General features: G+C 46.4%; 1 protein-coding gene across 4 annotated transcripts in view; it reads left to right on the top strand.

Moving 5' to 3' along the window:
- Positions 1-21,232, top strand: part of LRP4 (LDL receptor related protein 4) — an 81,869-nt gene that overhangs the window by 46,383 nt on the left and 14,254 nt on the right. For 3 of the 4 annotated variants that reach the window (XM_065064735.1, XM_065064737.1, XM_065064738.1), the window contains 17 exons: positions 4,242-4,358; positions 6,406-6,519; positions 6,963-7,079; positions 10,357-10,485; positions 10,822-10,941; positions 11,070-11,195; positions 13,506-13,631; positions 14,053-14,187; positions 14,331-14,456; positions 15,506-15,736; positions 16,028-16,184; positions 16,547-16,764; positions 17,096-17,272; positions 17,832-17,957; positions 18,672-18,880; positions 19,507-19,588; positions 20,219-20,324. In XM_065064735.1, the coding sequence (XP_064920807.1) occupies positions 4,242-4,358; positions 6,406-6,519; positions 6,963-7,079; positions 10,357-10,485; positions 10,822-10,941; positions 11,070-11,195; positions 13,506-13,631; positions 14,053-14,187; positions 14,331-14,456; positions 15,506-15,736; positions 16,028-16,184; positions 16,547-16,764; positions 17,096-17,272; positions 17,832-17,957; positions 18,672-18,880; positions 19,507-19,588; positions 20,219-20,324 (2,416 nt within the window). The remainder of the gene's footprint in view (positions 1-4,241; positions 4,359-6,405; positions 6,520-6,962; positions 7,080-10,356; positions 10,486-10,821; positions 10,942-11,069; positions 11,196-13,505; positions 13,632-14,052; positions 14,188-14,330; positions 14,457-15,505; positions 15,737-16,027; positions 16,185-16,546; positions 16,765-17,095; positions 17,273-17,831; positions 17,958-18,671; positions 18,881-19,506; positions 19,589-20,218; positions 20,325-21,232) is intronic. The other variant, XM_065064736.1, reaches the window with a different exon arrangement.

Genomic DNA, 21,232 nt, shown 5'->3' with positions numbered 1-21,232 from the left:
TTCCCCATCCTGCATCTCCGCTCTGCAGGGAGGTGGCCTAGTCCCTGTCTGTCTGGGCATTTGTCTGCCTTCAGCTCCATCCTAGGGCTTGCCTTTGTTCGTCATCTTTAGGAAAATGCTGTTCGTTTGCACAGATATGGAGAGATCAAGCTGGAGTTGAGCAGGAAAGAGAGGGGTGAGGCTTAACTGTGTTTACTGTTGCATTACTTTATTCTGCTATAAGTGGTAAGAGCACGTTAGTGCAATCTATGATTCCTTTCTCATCAGTCGAGACAGTGCCTTCAAAGGACTTGGAGCTCTCTTAGGCAGTGATAAAGATCCTTCATTTTACAGGTTGGGGAAGTGAGGCTAAAGAGAGAGAACTGTCCCATGGTCACGCAAACATCACTATCAAGCTGTGAAGAGAATATAGGTGTTCTGTTTCCAGTCTTCTAGTGCTAGTCCAGCTTGTCCAGAGAGGTTTTCCTCCATCTCTGACAGCTAAAGGAGTTCCTGCCTCTTCATATCAAGGGAGGTGATTCTTCCCCTCTACTCAGCTCTCATGAGACCCCACCTGGAGTACTGTCTTCAGGCCTGGGGCCCCCAACATAAGAAAGACATGGACTTGTTGGGATAAGTCCAGAGGAGGGCCGTGAAAGATGATCAGGGATGGAGCACCTCTCCTGTGAGGACAGGCTGAGACAGTTTGGATTGTTCAGCCTGGAGAAGAGAAGGCTCCTGGGAGACCTTATAGCAGTCTGCTGGTACCTGAAGGGGATGTACAAGAAAGCTGGAGGGGGACTTTTTACAGAAACATATAGTGACAGGACAAGGGGTAATGGCTTTAAACTGAAAGAGGGTAGGTTTAGATTAGATCTAAGGCAGAAATTGTTTACCATGAGGGTGGTGAGGCACTGGAACAGGCTGCCCAGAGAAGCTGTGGATGCCCCATCCCTGGAAGTGTTCAAGACCAGGTTGGATGAGGCTTTGAGCACCCTGGTCTAATGGAAGTTGTCCCTGCCTGTGGCAGGGGAGTTGGAACTAGATCGTCTTTAAGGTCTCTTCCAACCCAAACAATTCTGTGAGTCTATGATTTGTATGCCACGTATTGTTCTTCTGGCCATTGACACTTGCTGTCTGCTGGGGTGGGAATTAGGTCCTCCTTTGTATGTGACAGTTTCTGTTTTGCCCTCTTCCCTCTGCTCCCCCTCCCCTGTGCTTAAAGCTCAATTTTTATGTTTAGGGGGAGTATGAAATTGGCTGAACTGCTCCCTGTAGGGGTGGAATTTCATTCTGGCCATTGTCAGAACAACATGGAAGTGTGGCTTTTAAAATCAGTTAAAGCAGTAAAATACACTTAGCAAATTGTATAGCTGTTCCATGATGTCAGGACAAAATATAGTGGAGGTTGTTTAAATGTCCCAAGTGTGACCTCTTAACTTTTGAATTTTCTCTTAACTTCAAATTTCCAAACACTTTGGATGTATTTACAACAGTACTAAACATTAACTCAGGACTAGTATTATGCCCTCAGATTTAACTCCATAGGAATAAAACTCATCAAAATATGAAGTAATAAATGTCAGGCAGAAGAACTGAATAATAACAACCCTAGAGCAAAGGGCTGTAGGAAGGCAGTGAAGCCTGCTCTGTTTAGAAACAGAAGGAAATGCAGGAATGTTTCTATGTGGGCAGTTTGCTTTTTAGTGGGGAAAAGGGATCATGGATTGGAAAGGCAGAGATGGGAAGGGGGGGTTACGAAGAGACTGCCCCCATGTGAAAGCTGCTGCCAGAATCTCTTGCATTTTCCTTTGAGGCATCTGTTTGTGACCATTATTAGATTCAGGTTATGAGTTTACGGTGATCCCTGCCTCGATCCCATTGGCAGTTCCTCTGTTCTATGAGACATCAGCCTTCATTCATTAGTTTGGGGTTTGTTTTTTTTTTTTTTTTCTTAAATGGATTCATGTTCTTTCTTTCTTCTTTAAAAGAGAGGTTCAGCAGAAAAGGATTTATCTCCCTCCTGGTGTTGTCTGGGCTGGCACACACTTGCTGTCTGCTGGGGTGGGAATTAGGTCCTCCTTTGTATGTGGCAGTTTCTGTTTTGCCCTCTTTCCCCTGCTCCCCCTCCCCTGTCCTCAAAGCTCAATTTTTATGTTTAGGGGGAGTATGAAATTGGCTGAACTGCTCCCTGTAGGGGTGGAATTTCATTTTGTGTCGTTACCTCATGAAGGGATGCAGCAGTTCAGTGGGATAATGGTATCAACTCTGAACCAGCGCTAATGGCCTAACCCTCTGGGAGCCTGAAGAATTCTCCCCTGGAGAGTCAGCATGCAAATTCCCTTCCAGGCGGCTCCTGTGCAGTCCTTTGGTGATTAGTCACGCTGGGACCAGGGAGAGCAGACAGAAAAGCATATGCTGGGGGGATGGTCTTAGTCCCGAAACTGCAGCTGAGGCCAAGGAAGGTTTGCTCAGTGTGCAATATATGGAAGTTGTGCTAGGGGGAGAGAGGGCTGCTCTGTGGGACTGACCCTCGGAATCCAAAGGCTGTCTTGATTTTGTTTGGAAGCAGAGTTTGGGAACTGGAGTGTTTTCCCCTTCTGCCTGCCCTGGGTTGCAGCAGCACAGGGGTGTTCACAGAAAGCACTCTGTAAGGAAACTTGTCAGCCATTGGAAAACCAGGGTGCTGTCGAATCTGTGATGAAAATACTGATTTGTGTGCTTCCCTCTGTGGGACCTAGAAGTGGCTGGATCTGACATGGCCATGTATCCACATGGGGCATCCTGGACATGACAGGAAGAACCTTTTCCCAAGGGCCAGTGCCAGATTCTGTATTTTGTCACCTAGTGGAGGGTTCAGCATTGCGAGCAGTGGTGTCTGCAGAGAGATGACCATGCCTGCCATACTGCAGGAATGGCTCATCCAAATTTGTGGTTATGAAAAGAGATATCCAAGCAAGTCTGAATTTAACTGCACTAGTGTATTCTTAGGGTGTGAGGCTTTTGGGACAGGCCCTTGGTGAGAAACATTGGTGGACTTGCTATAGAGAGCAGTGATTGATTCTGTATAGCATAATCCGTGCTGCTTTCACAGGATGTTGACAGCAGTCCTGAGCCAAGGGGAGACTGAGGGTTGAGGAAGCTGCAAAAGCTGAAAACGTGAATATTTGTTCGCGTTATTAAATCCTCCTCCTTGTGTGTGTGGCTGCTGTCTTCACCTTCTTCTTTTACTGCCCCCTCCCCCTTGCGCTCCTGCCTCTGGGATAGCGTTGGCAAGGGAAGAAGTAGCAGCATAGCAAAGGAGGGCTGGCCCGCCTGGTGACAGATGGGAGATGCTGTCGGCAAGCTGGGCTGGGATGAAAGGCTTTCAGGCACTGGCCTCTCCAGCCCTCGCCCCTTCGCATTGCTGAGCAAACGTTGTTCTTTGGAGAGCACACCTGCCAGGAACAGTCTTGTGCAGACCCTTCCCTACCACAGCTGGCAGCACTTAAAAGCATGAACCTCCCAGAGCTGAGTGTTCCTCTCATCTGTGGGGGGAAGGACAGGGCTGATGCTCCCCCTTGAATTCCAGCTTTGTGGCTCCAGGCCTCTTCGAACACTGTGGATTTGTGGTTCCACTCCATTGCCAGCAGACTCCTGTGTAGGCAAGCATCATCCCATGTCTGCCACCTTCCGCCACCTCTTCTGAGGACCTCTGTTGCCCATGCCTGAGGCATAGCTCATTATCCCCAGCAGTGGATTCCTGCCTCTAAGCTGCTTCTTGCAGGTTTGTTAGACAAAACCGAAGGCAGAGTCCCTGTGCTGGAACACGCGTTGTTTCGTGTACCTTGCAAAATCCTGTCCCCAAGAACATTGCTTCTGATAGTTCTCACTTTAAAGAGTTTGCTGTGTAATAGAAACAGGATGGACTGCACTGGGAAGCGTTCAGGAAAGATGTTGATAATGTAATTTGGCTTGTTATAAAACAAGTGCAGTTGTGGGAGGACAGCAGGCTCAGGGATGAAAGAGAAGAAAGGAACTCAGTGGGGGAATTGTGGTGGCTACTTTATTTTGGAAAGGTTAGAGATTCTCTGGGGAGGAGAGACTGCCAAGCTATAGACCTACCCTGTCCACCCATCTGAGGTACAGCTCTTCCTCATGATTTGAAATTGTGTGTCTTTTGTTTCTAAGAGGTGTAGCCCTCCTCTCTCAGGAGGGAAGGAGCTTTGCTTTCAGGAAGGAAGCTGGCTGCAGGTCCATGAGATGCTTCTTTGTTGTTGCAGTGCTGCCCACTTGCTCCCCCTTGGACTTCCACTGTGACAATGGGAAGTGCATCCGCCGGTCGTGGGTCTGCGATGGAGACAATGACTGTGAGGACGATTCTGATGAACAGGACTGCCGTAAGTCAGCTCTCTGAGGGGAGAGGGTGGGTGCACTGCCTGCCTGCCATGGCTGGAGAAGGTTGACCCTTTTTATTACAGGAATGTAAGAATTTATCCACTGAATCAGACCTTTGGCTTTTCTAATAAGCGATATCCTGCCTCTGACAGTGGTGTGTAAGCCCTGCTACCTTGGCACCTGGCTTGCTGTTCAGCTGTGTGTCCTGGGGGAGGGGTTGCTTCTCCATTCAGCTGGAGAACCGTTTATGCCCTGCAGCCTTGCTAGTTAATGTCCCATGAAGCACTTCCCTGAGCTGAGCTCTTCATGTCCTCTCCTGTTCATGGAAACACCTAACCCCTGCCAAATCCTCCTGAACTGCCTGTCTGGCTGACTTCCTGTGGCCTCAAGTTCCACTGTCTGACTTTTCTGCTGTGCCGGGCTGTCCCCAGCATCCTCTGCTTTCAAACAGAGCTCTCTGGGGAGAGGAGGGTGCTGTAGGGATGCTGCCCACAAAGACCAGTTACCCTGAAAGCTGATGGTCTGCTGCCGTATGAGGAGCCATCTTCAAGTGAGCTGCCATGGCAAGCCACTGGCTGTGGGCAATGCCTTTGTGCTTCTACAGGTTATTTAAATGGAGAGAGGGAATTTTGCTTGAGTCTCTGGAGTTCAACCCCCTCCTTGCTGTTGTCCTCAACAGGAAGGGAATACTTGTGGTTGGCTTCCATTAGCAAAAGCTGTTCAAAGATATGGCTTTCCTTCTCCACAACAAATCGTCAGGTCTGTACTTGGCAGCACGTGCCAGAGAATGAGTGTGTCACCGGAACTCAAGCTTCAGCTTCTCTGAAGCTGCACTGGTTGCTAGGACCGACATCAGGCTGCAGTTAGGAGCAGAACTGTTCTGCTGTTTAGTTAAAATGTTTGCAGCTGCTTAATAAGCAGTACTCTACAGCCCTTGAATTCCACAAAAGTTGTGTGCATGGTTCTCCAGAGTGGAGCTCTGAGGGAGGAACCACATCTCAAGAAATACAAAAATAAACCTCTTGGCTGTAAAGTATTCTGTATCCAATACTTGCTTGGAAATGAATTTACTTTTTGATCAGTATGCCTCTGATGTTTGCCTGCCCTTTTGGGCACAGGGTTGGGAAGCAAGGTTCGGTGGTTTGACATCCTCTGTGATGCTCTGGATCGCAGGACCAAGCTTAATTTTCCAGCCTATTCAAAGACTTTCATGAAAGAAAAGGTGTGTAGGTCTAGATCTGTTTGGTCTTCTGTTTTTCAGAAGAAGTTGGAATGCCCTCATATCTAAGACAGCAGTGGAGAAGGGTGTGATCAAAAGATTTGGAGACTAATGAAAGAAGGAAGGCAAGGTTCTGTGAATAAGAGGCTCCTAGGGGGTTGTTCAGACTAACACATAACGATAGAAGGGTTTCTGTTGGATTGAGCTCCTCAGGTGCTAATTTTGCAGTCTCTTTCCTTTCCTCACTGGTCTGCAGACAAGCTGCCTTAGAAGACTGGCAAAGAGGATGGAATGAGACTGCAAATACCGAGGCATTCAGAGGAGGAAGTTTAAATTTTCTCTCTCTTTTCAATGAATATTTCCTTTCCTTTGAAGATAGCTTTGGCATTGTTGTGAAAAGTAGGTGGAGATATAATTCTGCCAGCAATTATTTGTTAGATAATGATAGGGACTGTTAAATCCTTTTAAAAGAGGCCTGCACTGCCTTTTTTTTTGTGCAGGGATCTCTTGAACCTGGCTTGGGGCTGTGCTAGAATACCACCACAGGGTGGGTGTGTCCACCAGTACCTGTTCCAGAATTTCCTCCAACCCGTATTCTCAAGTTTTAGAACCTGCTGTAGTATTGACTTGCAGATGGGTTGGAAGAGAGACACTCAAGAAATCTCACAGTAGCCCTCCGGGTATTGTTAGGGGATGGGGAATCAGCTCTCCAATGTCGCTGTGTCCTTGGGGGCTGATGTTACTTTGTTTGTAACATGTCACAGATTTTGTGTTCTCCAAGGTAAATCTTCTTGCCTTGCCTTCACCTTCTCTCTGTTGTGTCCCTGCAGCTCCACGGGAGTGTGAGGAAGATGAGTTCTCATGTCAGAATGGATACTGCATCCGCAGCCTGTGGCACTGTGATGGTGACAACGACTGTGGTGACAACAGCGATGAGCAGTGTGGTGAGTGATATGGCCCCACAAATACTGCCCCGCCAGTCTATTAAAAGGGGTTGCACAGACTCCAACTTGTGCAGTTCTAGGATCCCCTGAGCATGGTGGGTGCTCGCAGCTGACTTGGCTGGGCTGGGCTTGGGGGATATTCTGTTCTCAGGGCTGGCTGCTTGGGATATCAGGCTGTGTATCTTACCTGCCAGGCAAAAGTCACTTGAGACTTGTTATTCCTTGACATACCGTTGTCAAGTCCTATGGATTCCTTTTGAATCCAGTGCGCTGTCAGTTAAATGAACAGTGATGGTTTTGCTCAGGCACTGCATGACATGGGTATATGTGGTTTAATGAGCAATCTTGTTTGTGGGTGCCCTGGGAGCTTCAGGAGCATGATGTGGTTGTTTCCTGGATCTCTGAGAAAAGCCAAGACTTTGTTTGTGTTGCTGTCTCTGCAGATATGAGAAAGTGCTCCGAGAAGGAGTTCCGTTGCAGTGATGGTAGCTGCATAGCTGAACACTGGTTCTGTGATGGTGACACAGACTGCAAGGATGGCTCGGATGAAGAGAATTGCCGTAAGTGCTCTCCTTGCTTTGTAACCACAGGAAATAGCCCTTTGGACCTGCTTCTGTCTTGGGGTTTGGCACGTTTTCTGTAGCAGAGATCAAAAACGAGTTAGTCCTGCCTGTACTGGCAGCTATGCTGCCTTCTGTTGCCTACCCCAGAGGGCACAAGAGAATGGTGTATCTCTTGTGTTACCTCACAGGCATACTTCATTTGTGCCTGGCTGCTTCTCTGTTCTTTCCCATGGCTGTGTGACCTTGAGTGAGAGCAGGAGGCTTATGCTTTACTGAATACAGTTCTACATAAAACTGTGGGAGTTGAAGGGCAGGGGGAAAGGGGAGGAAACTATTCTCTTCTTTTTCGTCTTGTCTGGTTCCTGCCTGAAATTTCTGGTGGGGTTCTGCCCACTGACAGCATTCTCAGGGACTGCGCATCCCCAGCTGGCACACTGCAGGGGCTGCCTGCCTGACCAGCCTTGCTTCACTCGGATGCTTTGTGCAGGATGTTGTCCAAAAAGGGCCGATAGGACAAGTGCACTGGAAGCTGATGTGACTGATGGGAAAGGGGGGCTGTGAGAGCCCATGACAGTTGTTTTTTCCTCCACGTTTACAGGCTTGTGGCAAGTGGGACAGGGGTCTATTATGTTTCTTCCTAACCGCCACCGCCTCTCTCCCATGTCTGTGAGAGTGCTGTCAGTGTCTGTGGAGGTTGTAGTGGTCCCTTCCCCCACCCTGCTCTCAAAGGCATTTTGCAGAATTTGTTCTAGATAGCAGGAAACTTCAAAAGGCTCTGGGAGGGGGATCAGGGCCGCCAGCTCCTGAAGGGCAGGGGGAGTGGATGCATGGGGGAGTTTGTCTTTTATCTCTCCAGATAATGAGAGTTGGCAGGGAGCCAGGGGCTGCAAACGTTTCTAAGACAGGAAAGGGCTCTAAGAGGAAGCCAACCTCTCTGCCTCTCCATTCCTCCTCTCCCTTTTTTGCTCCCTTGCCTGTCACTGCCCCACAGGCCACGAATAGGCCCTGAGGAAGGAGGGGAGATGGTTCAACCTTGCTTCCAGTGGGAGTGGAGGGACACCCAGAACTGGCACTTCTACTTCTCTGAGCTGGAATGCTTCTTCAGTCCTGTCTGGCAGTTGTCTCTGTTAGACATTTTAAGTAACTCAATGAGGAGCTGCTACCTCCCTTTCTCTTATCTTCCTCTATGTGGTTGTCATCTTTTCCTTATCACCAGTCCTTCTTGTCGTTCATCTAAGACAAGGTGGGACTATACTGTTCTTCTGTGTGTGTTGTTTTTGTAGTTTTTTTGTGTTTCTTTAGGGGGTGTGTATTATAATTGAATCACACTACATGAGAATTTAAATCACTGACTTCGTTTTTTCCTCAAGGAGATACAAACACTCCTTTCAGGCTCTTTTGGTGAGGCACATGTTAACACACATTTTAGTATCCAGCCACCGGATTCTCATTGAACTAAAGCTCTTACTGCATGCATGCAGGCTGTGCCCACTACTTCAGGTTGGAGAGGCAGGTGTAGTTCACTTCTCAGACTGTCAGTGTTTCTTTTCCCATTTGTTTAATGCATTTCTTCTCAAAGGTCCTTGGTTGGAAGACTCATATGCCTGAAACATGCAGTTAATTCTCTGGACAGTCAGAAGAGGTGTCAGATTCTGTTGCGTAGGCTCAAAATATGTTTTCATCCTTTCCCACGTAGTGTACTGTTGAACAGAGAACAGTGGACAAATCCTTGACTTTGGGTTTTGTTTGTTGGGCTTTGCCGAGGGTCATCTGTCTGGCGGTGCTCCTTTCTGATAAGGCATGGTTTGTTTTGGCGACAACTTGAGAGAAAAGGGTGGAGGGAAATCCTAAAAGGTCAGGTGCAGAGCTGGGCACCTTGCTGCTCGCTTGCTTTCTTAGGTCTTCAAGTGCTTCTTTCTGTTAAAATTTTTAAGTAGTCATTCCATACTTGAACCTTACGTTCTGACATAAGGTTCAGTAAGGTCAAGTGTATGGTCCTGCACACAAGTCAGGACATTCCCAAGCACAAATACAGGCTGGGTGGAGAATGGATTGAGAGTGATTCTGAGGAGGAAGTCTTGGGGCAGTTGCTTGATGAGAAGCTCAGCATGACCCAGCAAAGTGCACTTGCAGCCCAGAAAGCCAACCATATCCTGAGCGACATCAAAAGAAACGTGACCAGTAGGTCAAGGGAGGTGATTCTCCTCCTCTACTCAGCTCTCATGAGACCCCACCTGTAGTACTGTCTTCAGCTCTGGGGCCACCAACATAAGAAAGACATGGACTTATTGAGATAAGTCCAGAGGAGGCCGCGAAGATGATCAGAGGGATGGAGCACCTCTCCTGTGAGGACAGGCTGAGACAGTTTGGGTTGTTCAGCCTGGAGAAGAGAAGGCTCCTGGGAGACCTTATAGCAGTCTGCTGGTACCTGAAGGGGATGTACAAGAAAGCTGGACAGGGACTTTTTACAGGGACGTGTAGTGACAGGACAAGGGGTAATGGCTTTAAACTGAAAGAGGGTAGGTTTAGATTAGATCTAAGGCAGAAATTGTTCACCATGAGGGTGGTGAGGCACTGGAACAGGCTGCCCAGAGAAACTGTGGATGCCCCATCCCTGGAAGTGTTCAAGACCAGGTTGGATGAGGCTTTGAGCACCCTGGTCTAATGGAAGTTGTCCCTGCCTGTGGCAGGGGAGTTGGAACTAGATCATCTTTAAGGTCTCTTCCAACCCAAACCATTATGTGCTTCAATGACATGCCTCAGTCCTTAATATAGAGCCACCTTTATAATATTTTTTCCATCTGTTTTTGTATCTACCTTTTTTCAGGTTCAGTAAACAATTTAAACACTTTCTGGAGGGCACTATAACATAGCATCTCAAGCATAAGGTGGAAGGGGACACTCTTGGATCGTTTTTATTGCTTTCCCGTCAACCTTTCTTCGTAGCTGTTTCCTTCTCTAGAGCTTAATGGCTATTGAAAAGTTATTGTTTATAGACTAACATCCTATGTATTTTTTAATATTTTAAAATTATTTTTAGTGAATTGTCTGCACAGGTGGTGTTATATATAGGTTTACCCTGCCCCTCAGTGAAGCACAAACATTATTTTCAATAATACAAGTCATGCAGAACTATGCAGAAATGGCAAGTAATTTCCAGCACCTTTCCATTGAATACTTGCTAGTCCATTGTTGGACTGAGAAGGTTGCATCTGAACTACGTTGTACCTTGTCCCATCAGACTTTTTTTTTTTTTCTTTGATTCCCTTGTTAGCATCAGATGTTCCAGCTGCCACTTGCAGTTTGGAAGAGTTCCAGTGTGCGTATGGACGCTGCATCTTGGACATCTACCACTGTGATGGTGACGATGACTGTGGGGACTGGTCTGATGAATCTGACTGCTGTAAGTTAGTGCGGGGTGATACACTGGTCCAGGCATCTGAGCTGCAAACCTAAATGGATTTTGCATTGGCTGGGGGAGAATTGCAGTGTAGACAGCAATCAAATTGTTTACACATAAGCTGGCTCTTCCATTATTTTTTTTCAACTCAGGAAACTGAGATAGTGATGGGAACTGTGTAGTTAGCCCACTTCTGTGTACTGGAATTAAAGCAGTTTCTGGGAGGAATCTATTGAGGACCAAGTTCCCCAACACTGGAGTGTAAGGGTGGTGTTGAGGGGCCTTGGGGTTGTTACGTTGGTCTGAGTTTGCTCTTTGTATTCTTTACCATCTCTGCAGCATCTCACCAGCCTTGTCGCTCTGGAGAGTTCATGTGCAACAGTGGCTTATGCATTAACGCTGGCTGGAGGTGTGATGGAGACTTTGACTGTGATGACCAGTCAGATGAGAGGAACTGCAGTGAGTGCTGGGAGCTGGTGGGAAGTGTTCAGATTCTGTGAATGCAAAAGAGTGTTTGTGACTTAGCTTTGGCATTGGGTCTCTTCTGATCGTTCTTGCTCATCTACTGTTCTTTTTTTGTCCCTCAGCTACATCAATGTGCACAGCTGACCAGTTCCGCTGTAAATCAGGACGCTGTGTCCGTCTGTCCTGGCGTTGTGATGGGGAAGATGACTGCTCTGACAACAGCGATGAGGAGAACTGTGAGAACACAGGTTTGGCCTGCTCCCTTGCTGCTTATAGCTAATGTTTCCATCCTGGAGGTAACAGGTAGCAAAGTCTCTTTTGTATTGCTTCATCAAGTTCAGCCAAGAGTTTCCATCCTTCCCAAAGAGTGGGATCTATGGGCTGTCTTATGTGCTTGCAAACAGGTGCAGGTCTGTGTGCTTAAACTAACTTAAATGGTGGTGTTTTCTGGTGAAGTATCAGATCCCTGTATCTTCCGATCCTGTCCCTACACTGTGAATTACCACAGAGCTGTGAGACTATTCCATTCAGACCTGGAAACTTGAATAGTGTGCAAAGTTGCTACCTTTGTCAGATGGACTATGTCGAACTCATGCCTTCTGATAGTTCTGGGTAGCTTTCATATTGCTTTGTGAAATTCCCAAACAATTCTAGCAGGCAGTGGAATCAAAAAGGGCATTTTGTGGAAGTGAAGGATAAAGCCTTTGTTTTAGAGGATAAGAGTGTCAGCTTCCCCCTTTGATATTTGCTCAGGAGTCTCTCTTTTTCTAGTAATCATTTTGCATATAGCCATTTCTTTGTATAATAGTGTTTATGGAGAAGAGTTTCAACAGACCCTATAGTGTTATGGCAGGATTCAAGGAATGTCTAGAACCTTCTGTTAAATCCTTCAGGATGTCTGTAGGCCTTCTTGAGGAACAGTGTGTGCTGGTCCATGGATTCACTCCAGTGACTGAAGCCCAGCTATGCATCAGTGTATTTTTTGATCAGTGTGTTTTAAACAGTGGGTTTAGGGGTGACAAAAGGATTTTGTGAAACTATCCTGGTGTTTTGGCCTGTTGAGGAGGGGAGAGTGGGTGTTCTACAAGGACAGCTGAGCTCAGAGGACCTGGAGAGGGACACTGTGTAGTCATTTGAGAGCAGCTGCTCTAGATTGGTCAGCTGTCATGACCACCAGTGTGTAGTAAATGGTGGTGATCCTAGAAAAAACAGCTGTACTTAAGGACAAGCCCGTAACCCTGTTTCATCCTCCTGATAACAAAGGTATTTAGAGGTGTGGAAAGAACAGTTGACACCCAGAAGCCAAGTCAAACTTCCAGAGCCACTGAAATTCAGCCTCTCCACCTGGAACCAAAGCCAAGGTGGTTGAGTGCAGCAGTTGTTATTGTAAGGTTAAGTTGTGCAGCTCTGCATTAGGTCTCTGGTGATAGCAGAAAAAATTAACTTGGGACTTCCAAGCTGTGTGTGTGCTGGCTCACCTAAGCAAAATAGTGTGCTGTCTCAAAGTCTGCAGCAAGAGCTAAAATCCTGTCACCTCTTGCATTTAGAGCAGAATTATATTTTTGTTGGCCAAAGATACAAGATTCCTAGAATACTAGGAGATCAGCTGATGTAAGGATCTTTATGTTCAAGTATGAGAAATGCAGTGTGAGTTTCAGGATCCTTCATATAAAGCATTACTATGCTCTGAAAAGTGAATCTGCATGTGATTTGGTTTTATGTTCCTTGTTGGTGTGTCTGTTAGTTCTTATTTGTACTTGCTGTTAATCTCACAACTGCCCTTTTCCATGCTGCTTACAGGCGGTCTGCCAATCTCATTGTTTCCTTGCTGATAACTGTATTGTTCTGTTGTCTCCCTAGGATTATCAGAGGGTGGAAATCACTAACCAAGTCAGCTTAAGAAGTATAAGAAATAAGAGACAACAGGACAGTGCAGTTATTGCTGAAGAAGCAATCAGATTGGCAAAGTCCTTACAAACAGTATTACTTTACTTACAAGAATTCTGTAGAGTCTCCCTGCCAACAGCAGAAGTTGAAGCATGTAGCTCATGTGTGAAATCCTGTTGCCTGAGCTCAGATTTCAAGGATGCATGTAAATCTCATTCCAGGTCTGTCACAGTGCAGTTAGGGCTGGACAAGACTCTCATTCCTAGGCAGGTTTAAGATCCATAGCCGTGGTGACACATCAGATGATTAAAGTGAGGAACTGACTCTGCTCTTGCACATTCTGAGTAGGGTTGTAGAATCTGGAACCAAAGGGAACTAAGCCAAGACCTTCCAGTCATTTTGAGATAAACTAAATAGCTGAACTTTCCAATAAAACAACATTGGACTCAGTCTGGAGGAGAGTTTGCAAGCCTCCAAATCAGCATAAAGATATGTGGAGCAGTAAAATGTGCAAGATGAGCTGAATTCAAGGAAAGAGGAAGTCATGGATTTGTGCTCATATTTAAAGTGTGTAACGAATCTTAGAAAATGTTCTATATCCTTTTCTTTAACATGACTGTTGCCCCATCAGTAAGCTGTGGTGTGTTTATTTTTCCCTTCTTCTATTGCAGGAACCCCTCAGTGTGCCCCAGACCAGTTCCTGTGTGGGAACGGGCGTTGTATTGGTCAGAGGAAGCTGTGCAATGGAGCAAATGATTGTGGAGATGGCAGTGATGAGAGCCCGCATCAAAACTGCCGTAAGTCCTCCAGGTTCAGTCCTAAATATAAATGGAGGCACTGTGATGTGTGGGAGTCTATCTGTTGTTGCTAAAGGATGTGTATAAGGAAGAAAGCCTGGGTTGTGATAATGGGAGAGAAGTGAAGACTGAGGAAAAAGGCCTTGGTGGTTTTGCCAATTACATACTGCAGACAAGGAATAATGGGGAGAAGATTATGATCTCAGGTATCAAAGTTTGTCTGCAGAGACAGTGAAGCCTAAAAGCGTAGTATTCTGAGCTTCATTGTCGCCTTTAGTTGTGGCCTGCAGGGGAGAGTTCCAACTGTGTCCTCCCCCTCTTGCTCAGCCTGTTCTGAAGGGCAACTGCTGCCTGACAGCTGAGAACACAAGCAGCTGCCTTGTGGTTTCAGCTCAGTTATCTTTATGTGTTCCTTTCACAGGTCCACGAACAGGGGAGGAGAACTGCAATGTTAACAATGGTGGCTGTGCTCAGAAGTGCCAGATGGTACGAGGGATGGTGCAGTGCACCTGCCACACAGGTTACAGGCTCCTGGAAGATGGCCGATCGTGCCAAGGTGGGTTTTTGGAGCTGTAACCTCCTCCCTACTGCTTTGATGTGCCTGAAGTTGATGGCTATGATAGGGTGCAAATCAGGGCATGGAAGCAGAAGCAGGCTGTTGATGATCTCATGGTAACTTTCTCCCTTTGTTACATGCAGATGTGAATGAATGTGCTGAGGAAGGTTACTGCAGCCAAGGCTGTACCAACAGTGAGGGAGGCTTCCAGTGCTGGTGTGAGCAAGGCTACGAGCTGCGACCTGACAAGCGTAGCTGCAAAGCTCTAGGTAAAGAGAAGTTCAACCTTATTCTGGGAGGGGGGCATGTGTGTGCATTGGTCCAGTTCTCATAATTTTGTCGCTAAGGCTTCATTGGCAGAACTATGATGTTCACCAAACCAACATGTGGGGAAAAGGAAGTACCTGGATTTGTATTAGATATACCCAGATTGGTGGTGAGTGCCTGTGAAAATTTTGTGTGATTTTGACCATGGAGAGATACTTCACTGTTTCTTTTCCCTGCCAGCAGAACAGCCTTTGCCTTCTTTTCCTAGTCCCTGGTCATTCCTGGTGACCTAGACTTTGGGACAATAACAACTTCCTGCCGTAGCCTCTGTTCAGGAAGTGTCTTAACCTTTCCAGTCAGTGAGGTTGTATCACACCTCCTTGTGATTTGACCCTTGATGCTGATCACCAGTCCTGAATGCTGTGAGTGGCTGCTATATGGGCAGGTGCTGATTTTTAAGGACACCTATACACTTGTTTAACTTTATTCCTCAGTTCCTCTGATGTAGGAGTTGAGGAATTAGAAATTCCATTTAAAGAATTAAGATTTAATTAGGAATTCCCCTAATTAAATCCATAAAGGATGTTGACAGTGTTTACCTTTTTTTTTTTACTTCTGCGGTGGGAGTACCTGCTGAGTTTATATTTCGCTGAGGCAGCTTTCAACTGTGTCTTGTCTGTGGTAGAAGATGTGGTAGAGCATGTGTGTTAGTTTGGCTAGGAGATGGATATAAGAAAAGGAAACTGTAGTTAAGCTGCCAAGTGGCTGCCTAGTAGTATGGTTTCAGAGGCTCAGGTGAGGCAGGCTTATGTGGGACCTGGAATTATCACTTCTTGCTGAGTGACCACTTGCCAAAAGGTTGAAAACTGCTCATCTTTGAGTTAGGACTGTGTATTGAGGATGTGAAAACAGCTCTTTGAACTGTTTTGCACTTGGGAGTTTATTTCTTGTTGTCAGTACTGTAAAACTATGTTCTGGGACTTGGTGTGAAGGGAATGGTAGGTGGGACCCTATTGAAATACTCTAATGCTGTCTTCCCATATATTCTTAGGGCCAGAGCCAGTGCTGCTCTTTGCCAACCGAATAGATATCCGACAAGTGTTGCCTCATCGCTCAGAGTATACGCTGCTCCTGAACAACCTGGAAAATGCCATTGCCCTTGACTTCCACCACAGCAAGGAGCTGGTGTTTTGGTCCGATGTCACTCTCGATCGTATCATGAGGGCCAATCTGAATGGTAGCAATGTGGAAGAGGTGGTTTCCACAGGGCTGGAGAGCCCAGGTGCGTCACCAAAAAAAGGCAAAAATCTGGGGACTGACGCTGGTATGAGAATAGGGGTGGGTGGGTGTAGAAAAGTGGGTACTCAGCATTCAAAACAGAGTGCATCTCCCTGAGCAAGGGTATGGGTTGGATAGAATGGGTGTGAGATTGATGTCTGCCTGGAGTTATCTTGGCTGATGGGGAAAGATACAGGAGGACTGAATTGAGCCTCTTCTGAGGGAAAGGAAACTATTTTTCTGAGCAGATCCTGCTCCTGGTTTCATCCTGTGCTTAATTCTCCCCTGGAGATAGGTGGGCTTGCTATTGACTGGATCCACGACAAATTATACTGGACAGACTCTGGGACGTCTCGAATTGAAGTAGCAAACTTGGATGGCACTCACAGGAAAGTGCTTTTGTGGCAGAACCTGGAGAAGCCTCGAGCAATTGCCCTACATCCTATGGAGGGGTGAGTGAAAACTTAGGACCCCAGTGAGCCCTCCATGCAAGTGCTTCCAGGTGAACGGTGAAAACCCCATCATTGCTCACAAAGTCTACCTGTGAGTTCAAGCCTTCATTTTGTACTGCTAGTTTGGGGAACCTGGCAATGTTGGGGGCCTTCAGAGCCTTAATCCTATTTTGGGCCCTTCAGGTTTCACCAGCCTGAAAGTGCTGAGTGTTATCTTGTTGGCTGATACTTCTCCCTTGGCTGTGACCCAGTCTCATGCTCAAGGTCACTGAACTGATATTGTTTTGCCCTGATAAGGAGTGATGCTGGGTGCACTATGTGGGACGTGAGTTTTCTAGCCTGTCTCTCCCTGCCTCCTCTAGCACTATCTACTGGACCGACTGGGGTAACACTCCCCGCATTGAGTATTCCAACATGGATGGCTCTAATCGGCGCATCATTGCGGATACACACCTCTTCTGGCCCAATGGACTGACCATTGACTATGCAGGACATCGAATGTATTGGGTGGATGCCAAACATCATGTCATTGAGAGGGCTGACCTCGATGGGCGGAACAGGAAGGCTGTTATTAGCCAAGGTAGGTAATAGGACTATGTATGGGCAGTGCTCTCTGCAGTAGAGAAGACAGTTGCACAGTGTTCCTCTGAGTTTCAGAGATACTGGCTCCTGCTTCTATGCTTGTCTCCTTTCACTGTGGGATGAATTCTGCCACTGCTGAGGGGGGTGGGGTTTGCTACTCAGTCTTCAGTGGACAAGAAGGAAGATTGTCTGTTACGTTGGTGTAAGTTGGATTTGAGTAGGTTGCCTGTGGCAAGGTTCAAGGGGTGGTGAAAGAGCTTTCCCTTATCTCCTGCTAGCCTGAGTCCTGTTGGACCCGATTATATCCCTGGATTAAATGTCTATTACAGGCCTCCCACACCCATTTGCTATCACCGTGTTTGAGGACAGTTTATACTGGACAGACTGGCACACCAAGAGCATCAACAGCGCCAACAAATTCACAGGCAAGAACCAGGAGATCATCCGCAACAAGCTCCACTTTCCTATGGACATCCACACGCTGCATCCTCAGCGCCAGCCAGCAGGTAACTGCAGAGAGGGTAGAGACCCATTTCAGCTGCTCCACCTGCTGCCACCCACCCTATAAAGCCGGGGGATGGCAAGCCTGAACCCAGCCCAGTGACACATCCACTGCCTCCTTCCAGAGTTGCTGTGGAAATTGGTCCATCCGGCAGTTTAGTTGAGGTCCCTCAGCCCCGGTAACCCGGTGTTAGGTGTTACCACAGCTCCCCCTGCTGACACGTGGGAGAGGAGGCTTGTCAGTAAGAAATACTTGTGGCCTGTTTATGCAAGACCTGTTTTGGGAGGCAAAAAAAGTCAGAAGTGGCCACTAGTAATGACTGACAGGTCCCTTACTCCTCTTCAGTTGCTGTAATCTGCTCTAGAAGTGGATTGAGTTAAATATTTTATTTTAAAATTGAGCCCTGCAAATGGAGTTAGTGCTTTAGTTTCTATGTTTCCTTATTAACCTCTGGGTAAACAAGTTCTCTTATCCATGTGGGTCTTGACACCTCAACTGGTGTTTTCTCTCTTTTCTCTGCTCTTTGCTTTATGCGTGGTTGTTTTTATCTTTGGCTACTTGAGCAGGGAGAAACCGTTGTGGGACCAACAATGGGGGCTGTACTCACCTCTGCCTGCCGAGCAGCAAGGATTACACCTGCGCCTGCCCCACGGGCTTTCGCAAGACCAGCAGCCATTCCTGCGCCCAGAGTAAGTGAGGTGGGACCACAGCCTGCATGCTCAGATGTTCAGCGGGTGGCAGAGGGTTGGCAGTGGGAGTAAGGAGCAGCAGTTGCTTCCAAGGAGATACAGCTGGATAGACTGAGTTGGTAGTATCAAGGGCCCTGCCAGAGGATGCTTCACGTGTTTGATGCATTTTGCAGGTCTGCATTCCCATTGCCCTCACTAGGCTTGATGGGTGGGGATGCAGCAAAGCTCCATCCTTGGGTCCTTATTTCAGGGCTGCTGTTTGTGCCATGCTACCTGCACAGCTCATTGTTTCCCCAAAGCTCCCACAGGAGCTGCGTCAGTAATGAACAAAAAATTCAGTGCTCTTGATTGCCACAGTTTCTCTTGGTTTGCAACCATGTGGGAGAATTAGGCCATCTCCTAGATTCTCAGTAGACAGCATAGCTATTTTATTTGGAGGGAGATCTGTGCCATTCTTTGAAGAATGTGGTTGACTTTGGTCCCGCAGCATAGGTTACCTCTGGGAGACAGGTCTCTACTACTCTGTTTTCCCCTGCCCAGCCCAGCTTCCACCTCCCCAGTGATATTTTGCTAGCAATAAATTCCTGGGCTATGACCTGCCAGGGAGAGATGATGTAAGTGGTTAAGGTTGGATATAGCAGGGAATTGTCTGTATCTATCACTGTGTTGTTGAACTTAGAGAAATTAAAAGAAGACCTTTCGACCTTTGATCAGGTCTTGACAAGTTCCTGCTTTTTGCCCGAAGGATGGACATCCGTCGGATCAGCTTTGACACAGATGACCTGTCAGATGATGTCATCCCCCTTGCTGACGTTCGCAGTGCTGTGGCTCTGGACTGGGACTCAAAGGATGACTATGTCTACTGGACAGATGTTAGCACTGACTCAATCAGCCGAGCAAAATGGGATGGATCAAGCCAGGAGGTACGGTGTTAACTACATGTGGAGGTCATCTAGTCAAGAAACTCCTTGAGCATCAGATTTTAAGCCCCCGGGGTACACTGGCTTTAAGGGCCTGCAGTTCATGCTGGATTTATTGTTCATTAGCTTGCCTAGTTCTGGCTCTGAGGAGCCCTGAAATCACTGAACACTTCATACACGTTTGTTGTATATTCCCACTTGTATGGAAAACCTTGAATTGAGACACAAAGCATGTTGACTTGTGAGTTGTGGTCAGTTCCTTTGTTGTAGCCCTAAAATCTGAAAGGAAGAAGTATTAAATCCTCTTGTTCCAAATGTGGTACATAACAGAGCCATGCTCCATGTGAATGCTTTTTGCACCTGCCCTTAGGCTAATGTTGCCATAAATGAAGGGAACTGAGTTCAAAGTTTGGAGCTGCGGTTTGAACAGATATGAAAAATAGATATTTCTCAAAATGTAAGATTTATTTCAACTTCTACATCCTTAATGCTCTCTCTCACATGGCGTTGTTCTGCTTGGGCTTTTGCCTTTTGAAAGTTAACAGTCGTGAATGGGTAGTGCATTAGGCAAGTGCTTTTTCTCTAAGGTCTAATCTTACTAAGGATTTTTTCCTTTTCTTTCTGTGTAGGTTGTGGTGGATACCAGCCTGGAAAGTCCAGCTGGACTGGCAATTGACTGGGTCACGAACAAACTATACTGGACTGATGCAGGTACTGGGATCCTCTGCTTTACCTAGGTTTCTGTCTTCCTAATTAGTCATGAATGCTGAAAAACAGCTTATTAATTCTGTCTCATTACAAATTTGTCTGGTTTTGTCTAGCAAAATTTCATCTTGTGTGCTTCTAAGTAGGAGCTGAGGTGAAATCCTTAGTGTAGTTCTCTTTTCAATATTCCTAGTATTAATTCTGTAGAAAGGTTTATAGAAGAAGTCAAGCCCGACAGTTGTCTTGCTGCAGAGCTTGTGATTGTGTGTGTTTGTGTGTTTACATATCCCCCTACAGTGCATGGCAGGGTGCAGCAGATAATATTTGGAAGATGTTCCCTGCTGGAGAGTCGTAGTTCAGAGAGATGTCAAGTCATTCTTTTTTAGCTGTTCTCTCATGCCCATGTAGATACTTTGGGGGCTTATGAAGGGACTCATTTACATTCCTACAGGACTCATCACCAGTGATTCCCACAGAGCTGACCTGAGAGAGGTGACACTTTGAGCCATGTTTCTTACCTGTCTTCCAGCTATGAACAGAGATGGATGGAGGGAAAGACTGCATTGTTGTAGGGATGTTTTATGCCTTGGTTCTTGTGGTTCCAGTAGTCGCTGACCTCTCTCTTGACTTTTGTAGGAACAGATCGGATAGAGGTCTCCAACGCAGATGGAACCATGAGAACTGTTTTAATCTGGGAGAACTTAGACCGACCTAGAGATATCGTGGTGGACCCAGTTGGAGGGTGAGAGTCTTTTTTTTTTTTTTTTTTTTTTTTTTCCTGGGATGACATGGCAATTCTTGTATGTCTAAAGGTCTTTGATTTTGGCAATTGACTTTCTCTCCGGTGCTGTTGTTCTACATTCTACCAAAGACTGAAATTAGAGACCAGATTTTGGATGCTAGTGGGACAAGATAAGCAGCGGTGATTGTCTGCTGTGCTGTATAGCGTACAGGAGCTGGCCGTTGGTTTCATTTGTTTATCCTTGAGACATAACTAAAGATGTGGTACAAAAATATTGAGAATGAGGCCATCTAGATCTTTTCTATTTCACACCTATTGAATCTGTATTCAAGCTCTCTGCTTATCAACCAGAGTTCAATCAGAACGATCTCCTCAGGTGAATTACTGCTAATCTCAAGCAAGCTCTAACTTTAGTAGCCTCTTGGCTTCAAAGAACTGTGTCACATTATTGATGGATCAACTATGCCATAGAAAGCAAACCTGAGTAGAATAACTGAAAGAAATGCTTTCAGTCACAGATTTTGCTTCTGAATCATAAGACCTTGTGGAGCTGGGGATAGGGTGGATAGGAGGAAGTTTGCCAGGCATTGCTTTAGAAGCGTTGAAGGTCTTGAATAAAAGTGTGCTGTTCTTTCCTTGAGGTAGTTACTGGAAGACCAATGCAGCAAGAGTATAAAGGGCCAGTGGTGGAGACTGGTAAATAATTGGTTAATTTTTAGACCTGGAACTATTAGCTTGAACTTTTTCCTCCATGTTGTAATTAGACCAGCACTTAAGCAGTAGAAGTTATATAAATTTGAGTGTGATCTTAGGTACATTACAAGAAGCTAAGGCTGGACACAAGTACAATGTTAGCCTAATGATGTTTTATGCTAGGGCCTGAAGGCACCAGGCTCTCTTGTTCGTAA

Source organism: Columba livia, chromosome 5, assembly GCF_036013475.1.
Source record: "Columba livia isolate bColLiv1 breed racing homer chromosome 5, bColLiv1.pat.W.v2, whole genome shotgun sequence".
Lineage (NCBI taxonomy): Eukaryota > Metazoa > Chordata > Aves > Columbiformes > Columbidae > Columba > Columba livia.
Note: the sequence above shows the minus strand (reverse complement) of the source record. Positions and strands in the feature narration are given on the sequence as shown.